The following is a 19,985-nucleotide window of genomic DNA, read 5'->3' as shown; positions in this document are numbered from 1 at the left end:
TTGCCTGACTTCTCCACAGCGTCTGGTATGGCCAACTATGGAACCCTGCTGGCCTGACTCAAAGAAATTGAAGGGGTTAGTGGATCATGCGGAAATAGCTTCAAAGATCCTTCTCAGGCCAAACCTAGAGAGAGGCACGTGGGAGATACTGTCTTCAAAGCCTTAGCTGTGGATTCCATAAGGATCCGTCCACTCTCTCGTCCACTCCACAGTCAACTTGTAGAACTCCTTGCCTGAGGAGGTTGTGAAGGCTAGGTCTATAACAGCATTTAAAAGAGAACTGGATAAATTCATGGAGGTTAAGTCCATTAATAGCTATTAGCCAGGATGGGTAAGGAATGGTGTCCCTAGCCTCTGTTTGTCAGAGAGTGGGGGATGGATGGCAGGAGAGAGATCACTTGATCATTACCTGTTAGGTTCACTCCCTCTGGGGCATCTGGCATTGGCCACTGTCTGGATACTGGGCTAGATGGACCATTGGTTTGACCCAATATGGCCATTCTTATGTTATGTTCTTATGTTGTTCATCTCAGTGAAGCCATTAGAGCAGACTGTGAAACGTTACAGACCAAAAATGCCAGCAATAAGCCAACGACATCTAGCCCCGTATTACCTTCACAGCTGACACTAACAGCATCATCTTTCAGCCAACCAGTGACAAGGCTGATATCAGCAACTGGACGAAGAGTATCTCAAAAGACTTAGGTGGTACTGATGGGGAGATGGAGGAACCTGCCCCTTACGTAACGTTACCTTCCACCGAAGGCATCTGATAATTAAGTCTGTTCACATCCTCAGCATCCACATGAATACCTACTCATTCTGGATACCTAAATAAATACAACCGCACACACAAAAATGCCATTTTTGAGATTCCAATAATCCCAAACGTGTCAGCCTTAGACACGGCTATCCTGCACTCCTCACTTCACAGAAAGAAAATGAAACTCATGTGTTCATCAGAGAGAGCTTTCTCAGCAAGGGGCTCATGATTCTGGAATTAAATCTCAGAAGAGATCAGGGTGAATATGAACCTCATGATCTTCAGAGTAAAATGCACAAGACCACCTCTTTGGTCTAGCCTTCCCAAGGCACCACAATAAATAAATACAAAATACATATGTAATACCTAAAAAAAATAGCAAGAAAAGAAACATATCCTTACAGTTACATGTCATAATTTTGGTAGGTTCTCCGATGCTAGGGTGATGGGTGCTGTTTGAGAACCTAATAGTCAGAATTAACAGACCTTCCAGATATTATGAGTATTTACTGACATATTCCAACAAGCTTCTTTGATTATTCTCTCATGATGGTTGCAGGGCCCAACCTTTCTGATAGTCTTTTTGACAGGCCCTGGCAAACAGACTTGCAAGAATTGGGAGGTCATATTACAGGCTCTTTAAAAATGGATATCCTGTTGGAAGGAATGAGAGGATTAATGGAATGGAGGACCACAGGAAGTAGCAAAGTGAGTATTGGTTACTTATAGGAGGGGGCGCATCAGGTTTAAAACAAACATAAGGAAGTACTTCACACAACGCACAGTCAACCTGTGGAACTCATGAAGGCCAAAAGTAGAACTGGGTTCAAAAAATAATTAGATAAGTTCATGGAGGATAGGTCCATCGGTGGCTATTAGCCAAGATGGTCACAGATGCAACCCCACATTCTACGTGTCCCTTAATCTCTGATTGCCAGAAGCTGGGACTGGATGACAGAGATTGGATCACTTGATAAACTGCCCAGTTCTGTTCATTCCCTCTGAAACATCTGGCACTGGCTGCTCTCAGAGACAGGATACTGGGCTAGATGGACCATTGGTCTGACCAACCATGCCCATTCTTATGTTCATGTGTAGATAAACCCAAAAGTGATCGGGGCCTGATAACGGGAATGCGTTCTAAGCACTTGTGTGTAAATGCATTTAACATTCATTATTTTAATAGCTGATTGCCAAATGTGGACGCTGCCTATTGAAATGAATGAGAAGTCTGCTGCTCTTACACTCCGTTGAACACAGATTCAGCTTTGAGCTATGCCATCTGTTGCACTTCATACCATCTCCTTGCACCAGCTCTCTACTTGACCACACCCAAACCACAAGCTTTTCCCTTGATGCCATACCCTCCTCAGCTTCTTCTCCACTAGTCCGTTATGCCACTCCTGAAATAAATCCTCTTGTCACTGCTCTTCCATGGAATACATCTCCCAAGAATCAATGCCTTTCTTTACAACTCTTCCTGCCAGGTTAGATGCTGTTGCCCAATTCAGTTCTGTCCTGAAGGTTGACCTGAATATCTGTGACTTTTGCAGTTTGTCCCATTATTAATGACTTGATGTAAAGGATTAGGGTGATATTTTTGTTCTCCACCACTTCTCTTAAATTCAAACACATCCTTCTACTGCACCAAACCTAACTTACTATTATTTTTTCAAGACTATAATTTTTCAATGCATTTACAACATTGTAAAGAGACGGGGCAAACCCAGAGGAAACATAAATGGTGTATTGTACATGTCAGTAAATTGCTGGGAAGACAAGCTGGTGTAATTAATATACCAAGAGTACAGAAAGGCAGGGTTATATCAGAAAAAGCCAGCAACAGAAGATGTGCAAGATAAAGCAGCTTCCCATCTTTATCTTGCAGAGTCCTATTATTATACCTACTTCCACAGGGGAAGCAAATCTTTCACCTTCCCAAAGGATACAGTCAGGTGTGAACTCCATTCGTCCAATAGGTCTTCCTCTCTCCTATGCTGATATCTTTCATGTTCATGCACCTATAACTGCAACTTACCTGTACATTCAAGATTAAATCCTAAAATAATGAGTTTTTTCCTCTCTAGCCCACTAATTACAATAGCATGAGCAAAAATACTTTGCATAAAAAGTAAGAAAAAGTTGCTGTTTGTCACCAAGCAACATGCAGACGCTGATACTTTCAGTATTTAGATGACATAGAAGCTATTGCCATGTTAAAATCTATCATGGGAACATTTATGAATATTGCTTAAATTAAATTACACACTGAAATTAATGCAAAGCTGCTATTGCTTTCCATGCAATTTAATGTATAGTTTTCATAAAGAAAGAATTATAATATATTCATTTGTTTTCTTTCATTTCTTACCTTGTCCTTCTGGAGTTTCACCAAATGGATTCACTTCAACCTGAGTAGCATCAATTTTCAGGAAAAGGTTGTACAGCTTCTTAATTTGATCTGCTGCCTAAATTTGATCAAGTGATTTGTAAGTAGCATGCACAAAAAAGCAACAGTAAACCTTTACATCTATTTTTAGTATCTCAAATTACATGAAATCTCAAGGCCGGTAGAAGATTACAGCAGCTGTCAGTTGCAGAATTACAGGAGTATTTAATTCAAATGGAGTTTTACCTTACCAAAAATATTAAGAATAAAGCCTAAGAGTTTTGATAAACATTTTGTAAATGCTATCTTCATAGTAAACAAACTGGGGATTTTCAGTAAAATGAACAGCATCATTAATATAAACAAGCTTAATTTAAGCACAAAGAAGTTTTTGAGTTCATAATGAATATATTTTCTCCCGTATGCTGATATTCCAGTTAAGTAATTATGTTAATGAGTCTAAATTCAGAAACTGAGAAGCAATGTGGATTTGATGAGTGCAGATTAATTGCTGAATCTGTTTAGAAAAAATATAAATCTCCCTCCTACATCAAAATGCAACTTTTCCCTGCAGAAACAACAACTGAAAGATTGGGTTTGTTTATTTAAATGTCAGTCTCTCCTGCTCCCCACTGCTGTTCTTTCCCCCTCCTCTCTCTCTGTGGCTCTGGGTGGGTGGGGCTAATCGTGACATAATATTAGAGTCCCCAACCACTGTTTTCCTCTGCCGTTCCCCTATTAACAGGTCAGCTAAGTAAACCAACCTTTCCACCTGCAACGAATTTGCTTATTGCAACCCTATTGGTTGCAATGAGGTAGCAGAAAGTTTGGGACCCCAAAAACCACACACTCCAAAGCTTTTTTTCTTGGTCAGTGGTTCAGTTAATCAAAAACTCAAACCAAAACATTTGGGATCTTTCGGAAAGTAAGGAAGGGAACCAAATTAAAAACCAAACTTGCTTTTATGTTGCTTCTGCCTTTATGAAAAACCCCACTACTACTGTTGGACAGTTATCTCAAAATACTACAGTCGTGTAACATTGAAGGAATGGTTATGCTTTACATCTATACTGTACCAGTACCAACTTCCAGGTTTCTAAACTTATTTGTTATTAAATATGTCCAAATAATCTCTAAATGTAATTTTTTTCATTTAATATGGAGATATACCTATCTCATAGAACTGGAAGGGACCTGAAAAGTCATTGAGTCCAGTCCCCTCACTTCACAGCAGGACCAAGTACCATCAGATTTTTGCCCCAGATTCCTAAATGGCCCCCTCAAGGATTGAACTCTCAACCCTGGGTTTAGCAGGCCAATACTCAAACCACTGAGCTATCCCTCCCCTGCAAATTCTTGTTGTGTGGGCCATTCCCAAGCAGTTTGTTACTTGTGTTTAATATTTGACTATTATCTGTCTCAGTTATAAATGGACACAGAAATATGTAACCTGTTTCCTAACTGGATGATGGCATAATTATTAGAATGAGATTTCTGGTGTGAACACTCATCTTTGAATTAAACATTCACTTCTCACAAATATGTGCATAAAATTCAGTTTCTACAAACGTTTCTGCCAATAAACTTGCTTAGTTGAAAATCTGCAGAAAATGAATTCAAAAGGTTCATGAACACAGCCAATGCAAATTCCATTCTGAGACATTTGCCAAGCTCTAATTGTGTGTGTTCTGTATGCACATATATTTGCACTTTCTTCAGGACTACACCAAATGGACCAAATGCTGCTCTCAGCTCTCTGGGTGACTCTCCCAAGGAATTGCGCCCCTGTGACTGAGACATTAATAGTAGTAGACATTAAATCCATATAAATAAAAAAAAATACAATTTGCAAGCAAACTAATATACGATTACAACAATTAAAATAGGAGATAATGTAACATTAACTACACCTCTACCTCGATATAACGCTGTCCTCGGGAGCCAAAAAATCGTACTGCGTTATAGGTGAAACCACGTTATATCGAACTTGCTTTGATCCACCGGAGCACGCAGCCCCCCTCACTCCCCCGGAGCACTGGTTTACTGTGTTATATCTGAATTCGTGTTATATCGGGTCATGTTATATTGGGGTAGAGGTGTACTAGAAATTCATTATTGCATCCGAATTTAGCCATGCTCTTGTTTTTAAGGTATCAGTGAGCAGGTCTATAAAATTGGGATGACAGTCTCACGTCCACTCCGAGCCCTTTATAACAAGGGAAAAGGGCAGGAACGGTATAAGGGGGCTCTAAAAGCCCGGTATCAGGGCAGGTGTCCCCAGCACAGGCACTGAGTGTAGACAACAGCTCTATGGCTATTTCCTCCAAGCCTTGGTGTAGGGGGCATGCCAGGGCAGGCAGAGCATCCTGGGGATGAGGCTGCTACCTGCAGAGCTAAGGAGAGTCCGGGCAGCACTGTGGGCCATAAGGCAGCTGTAAGTTATACAGCAGCCCAGAATCAAGAGGGCACAGAGGTGCTTAAAGCCACCATAGCTCCCTGCCCCTAGGCTACAAGTTTTGTGCTGAGACCCTAAGGGTATGGTCTACACAACAATTAAATACGTGTGGCTGGCCTGGGTCAGCTGACGCGGACTTGCCGGGCTCAGGCTGTGGGCTGTAAACTTGCAGGGTAGATGTTCAGGCTGGGGCAGGAGCCTTGGCTCCGAGACCCACCCCCAAAGCTGGGTTTCACAGTCCGGGCTCCAGCCCAAACCCAAAACATCTATGCTGCTATTTTTAGCCCTGCAGCGCGATTCTGAGTCAGGTTTAGCTCCGGGCTCTGACACTGGCTGCAATCGGTCTCTCTGAGGTGTAGATGTACGTTTAGAGGAGCAGCACAGAATCATATGCTAGAAGTAGCCGCTATTCAGATGGACCTTTTTATTTACTGACCTATTTATTCCATTTACATACTTCAGTAAATCCCATTGAAGAGGTTATGGCACATGGAAAGAAATGTACACAACAGTTCAGTTTAACAGTCCCAGTATTGTTCTCAATAATTAAGTACCAGAACTTCGCAAGGGTTGAAAGGTTTGAGATAATCATTCGTTCTCACTGAAGATACTGCTAAATCTTCAAATGTGCGTTAATCAACTTAATGATTATGCATTTGTTAATTGCACAGTTGGGATGGAAAATAATTAGAAGTGCTGTATTAAAAATGCAAAGATTCTACAGAAAAGGCATTTTGATATTATGGGGAAAAGTATGAAGAAAGAGCTTATGATTGCTGTCTTTTACACCCATTAACATTAACCCAAATACAGCTGTTTCCTATCTACAAAGTGATTCACTCCAGCACTGTATCTTGTGATATTATGTACTCTATAGAATTCCTAGCATAAAACAGAGATAAGCGCTGATGCATTGAAAATTCTACTCTCAAAATCCTCTCAGCAAACTGGCAGCCTTTGTTTGATTGTGTCTCAGACTTTAAAAAAGTAAAACATTCTTCTGCTATACAAAACACGTATTTGTTGATTCCTGGGGATGCATTTGAGATATTAAGGACCTGATCCAGCAAAGGGATCCATGTAGGCAATCCATTACACCCACTGAAATCAATAGAATTCACAAGATGAAGGACTGAATCTATTTAATTTCAGGAACAATAAATTTTTTGTTAGCATCCATACCTGCATCTAAAATAGGCAACACCTGTTATGAGAGAGGTTCAATTTATTAAGATACAAACGTTTTAAGCATTACCCTAAAAGGCATAAAGCCTCTCAGAACCAATCACTTGGCAGAACTGGCACCTCCACCCCCTTTGTCTGAAGACAATTGAACCCTTCCCTGTCAAGTTACCTGCTGTTGCAAAGGTCCTTTGAATCCTAAATTTTTTGCCATCTGCAATGCTTGGTTGTCCTTTACACCTTCAAAAATATCTATTTCCTCCTGTTACAATAAAGTACATAAAAAGAATTAAGGTATTCAATCTGAGTAGAGATTTATCACTTGAAAAAAAATGCTTAGTATATATTTGCAAATTAGTAATTAAAGTATGGCAGTTTGCCAAAGTTCTCGGAGATTCAGGCTATAGCAGCTGCCTATAGGGTATGTTATAATTATCACACCATCTATAAAACAGTCCTTCCAAAAAACTATATAATTCTTCAGGGTGGCATGCTGACAAGACAATCTGACACGAGTTTTCATTTTTAATTACTGTACAGATGGCGTTGATGAATATTTAGGCTGTTAATTTTTATGACATCTTCTGGAAAGTCTCCAAGACAGTGGTATTGCTGCCCAGTAATAATTCTAAGTTTATATAATTTCAAAAATGTGCATTAAATATTTTTGCTTTTTCCCCCCACATAATTATACATGTCTGTATCAATTATTTTCCCAAATGAATAGCTTATCTCCTCATTATCAAGCCACAGAAACATTATAAATACTAGAATGCATTACTCATCATTCAGCGGTGAGTACATGTCAACAGTGACAACACAGTGGTATCTGAGGTGCAAGACTTAAATCTATACTAAGAGGAGGAAATAATTGATAACGTCCACCTTTGAAATTAAGCGTAGGGTTTAATTGACAATTATGGTATTGACCCTAAGCCTGCCTGAACTAGACTAACCACCCTTGCCAATTAGTTAAAGTGAAACATGAAAGAGACTAAGACACATTTAGGAAAATGCTTCATATACAGGTGACATTTAACATGTGAAATTTAGCGCAATTGCCTCACTGAGACTTTGCCTAGATTAGGAAAAGAGGTCTAGGGTTAACACAAGGAGGTGCTGAACCTTCCTCATCTCCCAGGATCAGGTCCCTATTTCGTTACATGAAGTTTTTATTTGTTTATTTATTTATTTATTTATTGTAACATCTTTCTGCAGAGGAATTTTTTTTCCATTTGGAAATCTGATTACAATTTGAATCTGAAATGTTATTTTGATACCTTAAAGATAAGTTCCGGGCTAGAAGCCGCCACTTCTTCTATGTCAACACCCCCCTGTGGGCTGCCAACCATAACAGGTCCATTGCAAGCTCTGTCCATCAAAATTGCAAAGTAGGTTTCCCTCGAAATATCCAATGCTTCTGCAACCATCACCTAAAAATTAACATGGGGGAAAAAAAACCAATCTTTTTAACTGGTATATCTTGGCTAGTGAGATTTAACCATAATATTTTTTAATTTCTTGTGGTATCTGGGAGTACTAAATGTCATAAAATCCAAAGAGCAATTATGAATCAGAAGAAACGGATAAAATTTTACACCATTGTGAACTGCTAGCAGAGAATATAGTGGCTCATATTTCAACAGTCTTAAAGCAGTTGCAGTTTTATGTTACAGGCACCAGATACTCCATTAGCCTTTTTCTTCTTGAATCTCTCAATTCCTATATCCTATAGCCATTTACATTAGAATATATAATAATTGTAAACTAGGGTCCCAATCATCCCTTCTAAACAAAAACCCCAAAGCAGAGGATGACAACTTCTAGGGAGAATCTCAGCATTTCCTCTCCATTCTTTCATGATTCTAGCACTTAAGCAAGGGATGGGCGAGTACATATAGCTTGCTAACCCTGTGGAGCTTAGGGATCCTTAGAGAAATAAGACAGCAGCCCTGCAGATTTCAGAGCAGCAGAACAAGCCTTAGTCACTCTGTGCTGCTCACTGGAAGTACTGCTTCCTAAGAAGATGGTCTGCTATGGATGGCCCAGGTGACATCTCCAAGGAGGATAGAAGGTCCAAGAGGAGGAGTTAAGGTTGTTTGCTATGGCATTAACTCCAGAGCAGATTTAAACCTAGCAACCCACCATGTCCCAAGGAGAGGATAGCTCTAAAGCTCTCTCCTCTTCTACTACAAAGGTTCCCAAAGACACATGGAACGAAACTGTAAAGTATGCCTCCATATCATGGAGCTGCAACTCCTCCCATTCTACACCTCTCACAACAGATCCCCATACTTTTGCTCCCCTCCACCAGCATAAATGGGGGAACACACTCATGCTTATCTATGATCTATAGTTAGCTTCCAAAGAAGTACGGACTTTACATTACACCTGTGTGTTTGGAGTCTGTGTGCACTGACCTGCAGTAGGACCTAAAACAAAACACTGCTACTGTAAATTAATTATAACTATTGTCCTCATGAATGAAAAAAATGCCAGAGATGTGGTAAGTGCCCATTTTGTTACAGCACAGTAATAACTATGCTCACTTTTCCATCTGGATTGTTGGTCATCAGACCTATTACCTAATAGCAATGACCAATGGAAGGCAACGCTAATCAAAGGGAAGTTGTTATGGATGGACTTCCTGTCAGCCATTTAAGAGACTATGCACACTTTTACACTTGCCACATTACTCCCCAAAATAACTCTTTTTGGCACAAGGATATCAAATTACTTTAAATATTCATTTTAAATAACTTCACTGTATTACTATTAGTAGGTGCTGTTAGTTATCATGATAGATGCCAGACTGACAAGCCCAGGACCGGAGTTCTGTGTGTAAAAGTAGACCAAGCATGGTAGCAATGTATGCTTCTCTACCTCAACCCTGAAGTCCAGGGAACATCCCTGGGGCAGAGTGATTCACTCACCAGTTCCATTCACTCTCTAGACTCTCTACTGACACAACCACCAAGGGTGGCAATGAGACACATCAGATTGGTGGTGACGACTCTAACATGGACACCCTTTCAATTGAAACTATAGAGAGCAGCAATTCAGTTCAGTAAATGGGCTAAGAAACAAGTATCAGATGAGAATGACTTACTGACCTGGTTTCAGAGTAACAGCTGTATTAGTCTGTATCCGCAAAAAGAACAGAAGTACTTGTGGCACCTTAGAGACTAACACATTTATTTGAGCATAAGCTTTCGTGGGCTACAGCCCACTTTATCGGATGCATGCAGTGGAAAATATAGTAGGAAGATATAGATACACACACACACACAGAACACGAAAGAATGGGTGTTACCATGCACACTCTAACAAGAGTGATCAGTTAAGGTGAGCTATTACCAGCAGGAGAGAAAAAAAACCTTTTTGTAGTGGTAATCAAAATGGTCCATTTGCAAAAGTTGACAAGAAGGTGTGAGGAACATTGGGGGAGGGGGAATAAACATGACGAAATAGTTTTACTTTGTGTAATGACCCATCCACTCCCAGCCTTTATTCAAGCCTAATTTAAAGGTGTCCATTTTGCAAATTAATTCCAATTCAGCAGTCTCCTGTTGGAGTCTGTTTTTGAAGTTTTTTTTGTTGCAATATTGCGACTTTTAGGTCTGTAATCGAGTGACCAGGGAGATTGAAGTGTTCTCCGACTGGTTTTTGAATGTTATAATTCTTGACATCTGATTTGTGTCCATTTAACATATAACATTCAAAAACCAGTCGGGTCATTACACAAAGTAAAACTATTTCCCCATGTTTATTCCCTCCACCCCACTGTTCCTCACAGCTTCTTGTCAACTGCTGCAAATGGACCATTTTGATTACCACTACAAAAAGTTTTTTTCTCTCCTGCTGGTAATAGCTCACCTTAACTGATCATTCTCATTAGAGTTTCAGAGTAGCAGCCGTGTTAGTCTGTATCTGCAAAAAGAACAGGAGTACTTGTGGCACCTTAAAGACTAACAAATTTATTTTAGCATGAGCTTTCGTGAGCTACAGCTCACTTCTTTGGATGCATAGTGGTAACACCCATTTTTCATGTTCTCTCTCTCTCTCTCTCGTGTGTGTGTGTGTGTGTGTATCTATATCTTTATCTTCCTACTGTATTTTCCACTGCATGTATCCAATGAAGTGGGCTGTAGCCCACGAAAGCTTGTGCTCAAATAAATTTATTAGTCTCTAAAGTGCCACAAGTACTCCTGTTCTTTCTATTGATCTGGGCTGCTTATAAATCAATGGCTTTAAATAGTCATCTTAGATTAAGGTTTTGTGTATACCATTATTCATGAAGTATCCATTATTTAATGAATGAAATACACAGTCAGATTTACTGCTGGTATAACTTTGTTGAAATCAAATCAGAGTCACATTTGTTTTAAACGTAAGGTTCCTGGTGTCTAACTGTAGGGTGTATTCTATTGGATAATGCTTCCTTGGATTTCAAGGTTCCATGACTATAAATGAGAAAAACTTTTACCAATTTATTTGATATTCTACTAAATGAGTATAGGAGGAAGAATGCACTTACCTTATGCCAGTCCATACTTCTTAAGAGAAAAAGAAAAAATAAGAAACAAGAAATTAAATAAAGTTCCTCTCTATCAACTGGGCAGAAGGGAGGGAAAATGCTATTTGTTTATGGACCTTTGACTGGGAAGACATTTTCATCCTTACAATAATTTTGCTTCCTTTTCCCTCTCCCTTGCTTTCTTCACAGAACATCTGGAGAGCTAAAGGAATAGTTCAAACAAGCAATTGTTCAAAAGCAGACTAAAGAAAACTAGAGTTAAAGGAAGCCAATAACAAATAATACAGAAAACTAATTTATTTTGTAAAGGTTTATTATTCAAGGCTGCTATAAAGGGAAATGAAAAGCCAGTATCCCGAGCGTAGGTCATCTACCTGTCACTATTGTTAATGTAACAAGCATGGATATGGCAAATGGGCTTGGTTTGTTGCAGTTAGAACTTTTACCTGCACCAGTATATTTGAAATGGTTGAGTCAGTTGCTCTATTGATAGGTCAAGCAAAACCACCCGTCAAAAGGCACCTGAAATTTTGACACCAGAAACTCTTATCTGTGTTCTTCAGACAAAGTTCCCATAGCACAAAGGAAAAGGGAAAAATGTTAATGGAAGTGTCACTAAAATACTGCTAAGTGATATGTGTAAGAGCTAAGGGTGTAATTTTCAAAGGGCACTCAGGGAGTTAGGAATCCAGATCCCATTGAATTTAAATTAGAGTTCAGTGTCCAATTCCCTTTGGCCTCCAGCCTCAGTCAATGGTGGTTAGAAGACCATAAAAAACAACAACATGGATTCTTTAAATCAAAACAATCAAAAACCCAACCTAAAAATGTTAACCTCCGTAACTTCAGAAATAAAAAACATAGTAACCTACCTTACGTAACTGTTGTTCTTTGATGTGTCCATTCCATTCTAGGTGTGTGCACACCCACGTACACAGTTGTTGGAGACTTTTGCCTTAGAGGTATCTGTAGGGTCAGCTGTAGCGCCCTTGGGAGTGCTGCGCTCATGTGTTGGTATATTAGGCTCCGCTGGCCCTAGACCATCTCAATTCCTTCTTACCGGCAACTCTGACAGAGGGGCAGGAGAGCGGGCAATGGAATGGACATGAGCAACACATCTTGAAGAACAACAGTTATGAAAGGTAGGTAACCATTTTTTCTTTGAGTGCTTGCTCATGTCGATTCCATTCTAGGTGACTCACAAGCAGTATTCCTGTAGATGGGCTACGAGTTCATGGTTGTGCAGCTTGCAACACTGCTCTACCAAAGCCAACGTCGTCCTGGACTTGCTGGGTAAGCACGTAGTGAGACGTGAACATGTGAACAGATGACCAGGTAGCAGCCCTACAGAACTGCATCTCAAAACCACTGCTGAAGTGACCACCCTCGCCGCCGAATCAGCTGTGTCCCAAGACCATTTGGAGGGAGCACCATGTCGCTGTAGCACCTGCCTCAACAAGAACTTGGGGCCATCTCCTCCACCTCTAGGCCTAAGTTTGTGGCCACTCTTCGGAGCAGGGCTTGGTGCTCCTTAAAATTGTCTGGTGGGCTAGCGTGAGAGGGCCCCGCAACAGCCTCAACTGGAGAGGATGAGGACAACTGGACCACCAGGAGAGGGGCCAGGGCTTCATCCACCGTGGGGGAAGGAGGTTTTGGAGGGTGGGCACTCGTTCCTCCACCCCGGCATCCGATTGTGCTTTGCGCACCAATTCTGGTGCCACCCATGCTGTCTGTTACTTTTCTGAAGCAGCTCCTAAAGACTGGGGCGAAGGAGGCATCAGCATAACCGACACGCCCCAGGCACTCCAGTAGGGCCACTGCGCTGGCCACTGGCCCTGCTGCCAGGGCGGCATTGTGGAGGTGGATGTATCCTCAGGTGCCCAGTCACGCCAGTGCTATCTCCGTGAGGGGCTGAACTCCCTTTCTGTGCTGAAGGAATCCCCTTCTGGTGACCATGGTGGGGCTGAATCTGGTGGCTAACGGTCACCGTGGATGAACGGTGCCTTAAATAAGCAGATCAGTGCCGGGAGCAGGGGGAATCAGTACCGCATTGGGAAATGTTCCCACAGTCTCGGTGCCAATTACCTAAGTCAGGGAGTTAGTTGGTGGGAGGATGACCAGTGCCAGCCATATGGTCTGGGCGAACCTGGGCGAACCTCGTCGAGAGGGCCAAAACCGGGAGCATGGTGAAGGCGATCTGAAGTGGCGAACCAGCAACCAGGATTGACGTGGAGATCTAGGGCATGGCAACGGAGAGCGCTGCCTCGGCTCCAAGGACCAGCGGCATTCACCCACCTTCTAGGAGGATACTACGACTGGCTTGCCCTCATAGGGAGACTTTGCTGGGACCATTGCAACGTGCGGTGCCGACTGCGCTAGGAGAGTCCTTTGCTCTCTGGGCGCCAGAAAGGCCTGGAAAAGCGGTGGCTCCACCAAGAGCCTGGGACCCCTACTGCTCCCTGGAGTCAGTGGTAGATCCTTTCGGGGGGCTAGAAGGCCTCATGGGGGGGACACCCCTATTTGGTTCCAGGGTGGGCGGGCAGCCTGAACACGGTCCTTTACTTGATGCCCCTTGGTCTTTCTTGCTTGGTGCTGGGTCATGCTTCTTAGATTTCTTCTTGGGCACCAGCAAAGGGGAGCAGTGCCAGGTAGAACCTGATGTTGGGTGTATACTACACACAGAGGCTGAAGTACTGGGAGTTGAGCCCATCCAGGATGGCCCCAAGGCCGGGCGGAGAGCAGCCTCCATGAGGGGGGGCCCTCAAACAGATGTCACGCTCCTTCTGTGTTCTGGGACAAAAGCTCTTACAGATGCGACACTTTTCTTTGACATGTGATTCCCTTAAGCACTTCAGGCAGCTGCTATGGGGGTCACTAACAGGCATAGGCCTGTTACAGTAAGCGCAGGACTTAAAACCTGGAGACTGGGGCATGTCCCACCTTGAGCAAAGTCCCCGCCAGGACCCTAACTTATAACTACAGTACTTAACAACTACTTCACTAGCTAATTACTATCAACAAAACTATTTACAAAGCACTAAATCAGAAAGCAAAGGAGAACCTGCTAACCACTTGCTAGGCAAGGGAAAGAGACGCTCCGACAAACCGCCTGGGGTGGTAAGAAGGAACTGAGAGGGCGTAGGACTGGCGGTGCCTAATATACCGACGCATGAGCGTGGCACTCCCGAGGGTACCTATGGATACCGCTAAGGTAAAATTCTCCAACAACTGTGCATGTGGGCGCGCACATACCTAGAATGGAATCTACACGAGCAAGCACTTGAAGAAGAACCTTGAGTTGTTCAAGAGGATAACTGACAGGCATCCATGGTACAGAATTATCTTTTTTTTCAGGTAAAAATTCTAATTTCCTCCACAGATCAGTGTAGAATACCTCACAGTTTCTCACAAGTAGAATAGGGTTAGAGCAAAGGGAAGATGTATGTAAGGGGAAAAAAAGGTACATTATCTTTAAAAGTTCCATCTTGGTAAGAAACAAGTGTCAGTCATGTCACGCCTGGTATAAAAATGAAAACAGAAGTCTGCAGTGTCAGAGACTGCCCATTTGTTATTAATGAGGGGCATATGCCAATGGTTAGTCGGGAATCCCCTCATTAGTTCTTCCTTCCTTTTTTGACAATAAAAAGATGGAAAAAGTGAGGTAATGGAAGAAGGGATCAGGAAGAATGGAAAAAGTAAATAAGGAAGTGTTTTTTACTCCTTCTCACTACACAAGAACTAGGGGTCACCAAATGAAATTAATAAGCAGCAGGTTTAAAAGAAACAAAAGTAAGTATTTCTTCATACAATGCACAGCCAACATCTGGAACACTCTGCCAGAGGATGTTATGAAGGCCAAGACTATAACAGGGTTCAAAGAAGAACTAGATAAGTTCATAGAGGATAGGTCCATCAATGGCTATCAGCCAGGATGGGCAGGGATGGTGTCCCTAACCTCTGTTTGCCAGAAGCTGGGAATGGGCGACAGGGGATGGATCACTTGATGATTATCTGTTCTGTTCATTCTCTCTGGGGCACCTGGCATTGGCCAATGTCAGGAGACAGGATACTGGGATAGATGGCCGTTCTTATGTTCTGAGATGTCTAACTCCAAATACCTTAGTAATATTCCTGAATTGATGAGGAAGCTCTCCCAGCAAAATCACTGATAAATCAGGCTCCTCATCCAGTGCCACCTAAGGCTTGGAAGACTATCATCTTTCATTGACCAGCCACATCAAAGGGGGCTTTGACACATCAGTGGATGAGACGAAAGAGTGGACTAGCAGCTACTGTCTCTAATGGCCAGCAACTCTTTCAGTCTTCCCTAAGGAAATCGTCATCAGAGTCCATCTGCTTTGAAGTGGGTGACTTGGTCTTCACAGTAGAGTTCATTGATACATTTAGACTCCCACTGTGTAACATTTCCCACCCACTTCCAGTGAGAAAGGGGCAGTAGTTTGTATCTGCAATGCCATCTAAGTCAGGTGGGGCAAGAGACAGAGTATTTGGAAGATAAAGTGAGACAAGAAGTGCCAGTCCTTCACATGTAATTCAGCTTGGGCTTCTACCTGGTGTTCACATGACGTAAGCAACTGACTCCATCGTTCCAGGCCAATGCATCAGGAAACATAGAATTTTGGGTTTTTTCCTTGTATTGTTCTGGTTTGCTTATGATGAAAAGTATGAAGATTCATTATCCTATTTTCCACAGCAGTTTTATTTAAAAAATGTCCTGGGAAAGCCGTTATTATAAAGCCACCCTGATAACTTCATATTTTCTTCCTTTAACATTTAGCCTTCTAACAATCTGCCTGTAAGTTAAATGTCTAATTTCACATGGAAATCTAAAATGGCCCTTTGATACTGAATCATGTATTAGAAATGCTAATTCTCTTATTGCTTGGAGAAAAGGCACAGATATCAGGTTCTCTAAGTTGTCATGATAAGCAGAAGACTGCCTGCTCAGATAACCAGACTCTCCAAATTCCAGGGTGCCATAAGAGGATTTTATGTAAAAACTCACAAAATAGCTGCCAAGTTCTAAAGGAGACAAGAGGACTTCTGTTTATTTAAGAAGTATCAATTTTAAGAAGCACTGCCATATTTTAAATACTACTGTGGGCACACAAGCAGAAAGAGACAGTTCTACATTTGAGACCTCGATTTTGGATAACAAACTGCACTTTCTACATGACTATTCTACCTGTAGAAAGGTTTTGACCTTTAAGATTTATCCTTAAAAATGAAGTACAATATTGCTATCTCCTAGAACTCCTGCTCATGCCTTTCATCACTAACACCTACTGATGCTGACGATAGAAATTACATCTGTTGTCCAGATGCACTGTGCAACTTTAAGTTCCATCACCTGTGTGGAGGTGTTCGAAATCACCACCTGAGAAGTATGGTCACGGGTGTCTGTGTTGCAAATTTACAAGATTTGTCCAAATCCACTTTGCAACAAATAGCTATTTTTATTTTGTTGTCAGGACCTGAGCAATTTATCCCATCAGCGTGAACGGTGATGCTGGTTTATTCAAGGACTTTTCCACCAGCATTAAGAAACAAATCCTCACCATTGTGACTTAATAAAAAATGAAAATATAAGGTCCTGTTTACATGGCAGAGTTTTACCAGTTATAGTCATATAAATAAACCAATATAATTATATCAATATAACGCCCTGTGTGAACACTTACTCAGAAACAAGAGTGGGGTTTTTTAGGTTAGCCCAAATGCTTTTCGATGAGATAAGAATGTCTTTCCTTACTAACTCGTAATTTACTGGAACAAAATTATAGGACAAGACTTCTTATATTCCTGTTGCAATAAAACAAAAATGCCTACTATCTCCTGAATCTCCATTGTGATAACTAAATGCAGAGGTTACTGAAGGCACTCTCCTCTGCTCAAACAGCTACCTTTCATTTTTGTCACTAAGATCTACCAGACATTTTCTGTGCACGAAAATTTCTATATGTTAACTGTTATCCTGGAGTTACAAAATCCATTTAGCTATCACATACAATGATGAAATTCTATCCTACAACAAAAATTGTGGAGCCTGGTACTACAGTGTGATACTAATACTCTGAATGACTTGTAATTTGTGTAAATTGCAACTAGTTCCAAGATGCTAATAAGAGCAGAGTCTATCTAGAAAGTAAAGGTTGTTCCCCCCCACACACACACCCCACTACATAACTTTTAAGAGGAGTCACTAGCTTTTCACAAAAACACTTCTGTTGAATTAGAGAGAGATGCATCATTATAAAGGTCTATGTTTTCTCCAAAATCTATTGAGTAATGAGGACATAGCAGTCTAGTTACCATTATTTACTTTTCATATTTGTATTCACATATTTGTAGGGCTAGTGTGTTTGCTTGGCAATCTCATAAAGCCTAGATAAATCATTACTATTATAAAATGCTTTTACAAAATTTACAGTAAACTGGTTATTGCAGTACAATTCAAGAAAACTTGTGCATGTGATGCAGATGGAGAATATGCCAATTGGCTGAAATGCCCAAAAACTGCAATGGTAAACATTTTACATTTAGAACAAAATGACTACCTACTATGAGAAACACAAAATATGTGGGCTGTCAATCCCTTACTACTTATGCGCAACACGGCAGACAACAACAAAATGCACATGCATATTGAAAAAAAATCCTGGATCCACATTAAAATGTTTTTATGTGTACTGTAATATGTTTCCACATATCATTGCTGGACAGCAAAAATACACATATTCTATTCTATATACATACTTACACTGTGCTAATCATTGTAGTATCTGAGCACCTGATGTTCTTCCTCATAGAGACTTTAAGGTCAGAAGAGACCATGATCACCTAGTCTGACCACCTAAAAAAACCTCACTGACTCATTCCTATAATATTCCCCTAACCTCTGATTGAGTTACTGAAGTTCTCAAATCATGATTTAAAGACTTCGAGTTTTGCTGAGAATCCACCATTTACACTAGTTTAAACCTGCAAGTGACCCATGCCTCAGACAAAGGCGAGAAAACCCATCTCTCATATGGATACGCTCTCCAGTCAACTACAATAATTAGTAATAATCATTACACTGAATTTAGCTTTTTCTCTCTTCACAGAACAATTGAACAGATTGATTTTCTCTGATTTATTCACTGCTGGATTTTTTTTCTTTATTAAAATCTCTCTGGCTTGATATCTGAACAACATCGTTTAGGTGAGGTTGGTTATATAAGCTACATAATATTCTCTGTCTTCCCTGGTTGGATGAGAATACCTTATGATTATTTTATCTGGTATGAATTTTCATGGAAAGCAAAACACAAAAGGAACACTATTTAAGGAAATGACAATTTTCTTTAAAAAGCCAAATATTCATGGGACTTTTTTGCACTATTCATTCAAATCCAGTTACTATGTTTCCATGATATACTCTATCCACTTGCTCCCGACACTATATATTTACAGAAATAATGTGTTGAAGGGGAGAAAAGAAGCTACAAGTAATACGTCTTATCTTTACTCTACATACTGTATAGAGTTTTTTGGAAATCAACTATGTAAGAGCATCTTCCTACTCTCTCTACTAAATTAAGTTAGTGTACTTTCATTTAAATAATCCATTCTGAAAATACAGACCTTTCATTTTCTATTGACTTCCAGTGAAAATTAGAAGTCTGCTTTGTAGATTTGACCATTTAAACGAATGCACAATCTTCTAATCAGATTGTGCGGAGGGAGGGCGGGGCACGACAAATCTTCCTCTGCTGGAGTATTTCAAGCAGTTCAGTTAGCACAAAAAGGAATAAGACTAAGGCGTTTACAGAGGAAGAGAGCTTTCACCACACAATATTCTGAGAACAGCTGTAAGCTGAGAAATGTCTCTCGTGTTTATTATCAGAGTTTCGGAGATGTAGTAGTAATTTTTGTTTATTCTTTTTACTATTTAAAATTAAACTTCTATCAGGAACTATAATAGTCTGCTTTTCTTCTTCCCAGGAGATATTGCTAAAGACACGCAACAGAACGTTCCTCAAACACTCAACAAAAAGCATCTCTTCAGCTACATGTCCTCTTTCTCTGTCAATGCCAAGACACTGGCAGTGCATTAGCAACTACTTATTTTATTCTTCTACTCATGCCAAAAAAGTTTGCATAACACACTGTCTCCTGGCATCAAATAGACAGCATAGCTCTTCATTATATGCCCTCTCTCAACAAAGCAAAGTTAGAGACAAAAAATCAGAAAACTTCCAGTAGCAGCCTTACTTATTGGATTTAATTTCATTACAGGATTTAATTGAAGGGTGAAAGTCTAAAAAAGCCTGGCCTGAATGTTTCTCTTACTTAGGCCAATAATTAAGGACATGACCACCCCACAAAAAAGGCACTTTTGGCATCCTAGAAAAAGCAACTACCCCAAATGAGAAAATGTAATATTTCTCCTTTTGAAGTCACCTACCAAAAGGCATATTTCTGCTACAGCGATCAGGTTAGAATTTGCTAGGCATTCACTTCATCATACACAGCAAAATGAAGTGTATGTCCTGGCCAATTTCAAAATATTCAATGGTGAACAAACATTTAAAAAGAAGCAAAGATAACACATTTTCCTTTGTCACATTAATAGGATGCAATCAATCAGTCATTT

The 19,985-nt window shown here is 40.7% G+C and overlaps 1 protein-coding gene across 1 annotated transcript in view; it reads right to left on the bottom strand.

Annotated features, from left to right (window-relative positions):
* Positions 1 to 19,985, bottom strand: part of SUCLG2 (succinate-CoA ligase GDP-forming subunit beta) — a 215,016-nt gene that overhangs the window by 91,634 nt on the left and 103,397 nt on the right. Inside the window, exons 5-7 of the mRNA XM_039482509.1 lie at positions 8,070 to 8,222; positions 6,962 to 7,051; positions 3,135 to 3,231 (exon numbers count right to left, since the gene is read on the bottom strand). Of these exons, the coding sequence (XP_039338443.1) occupies positions 3,135 to 3,231; positions 6,962 to 7,051; positions 8,070 to 8,222 (340 nt within the window). The remainder of the gene's footprint in view (positions 1 to 3,134; positions 3,232 to 6,961; positions 7,052 to 8,069; positions 8,223 to 19,985) is intronic.

This window comes from Mauremys reevesii, linkage group 7, assembly GCF_016161935.1.
Source record: "Mauremys reevesii isolate NIE-2019 linkage group 7, ASM1616193v1, whole genome shotgun sequence".
In the NCBI taxonomy this organism is placed as follows: Eukaryota; Metazoa; Chordata; order Testudines; family Geoemydidae; genus Mauremys; species Mauremys reevesii.
The sequence above is the reverse complement of the archived record's forward strand: the minus strand, read 5'-3'. Positions and strand labels throughout refer to the sequence as shown.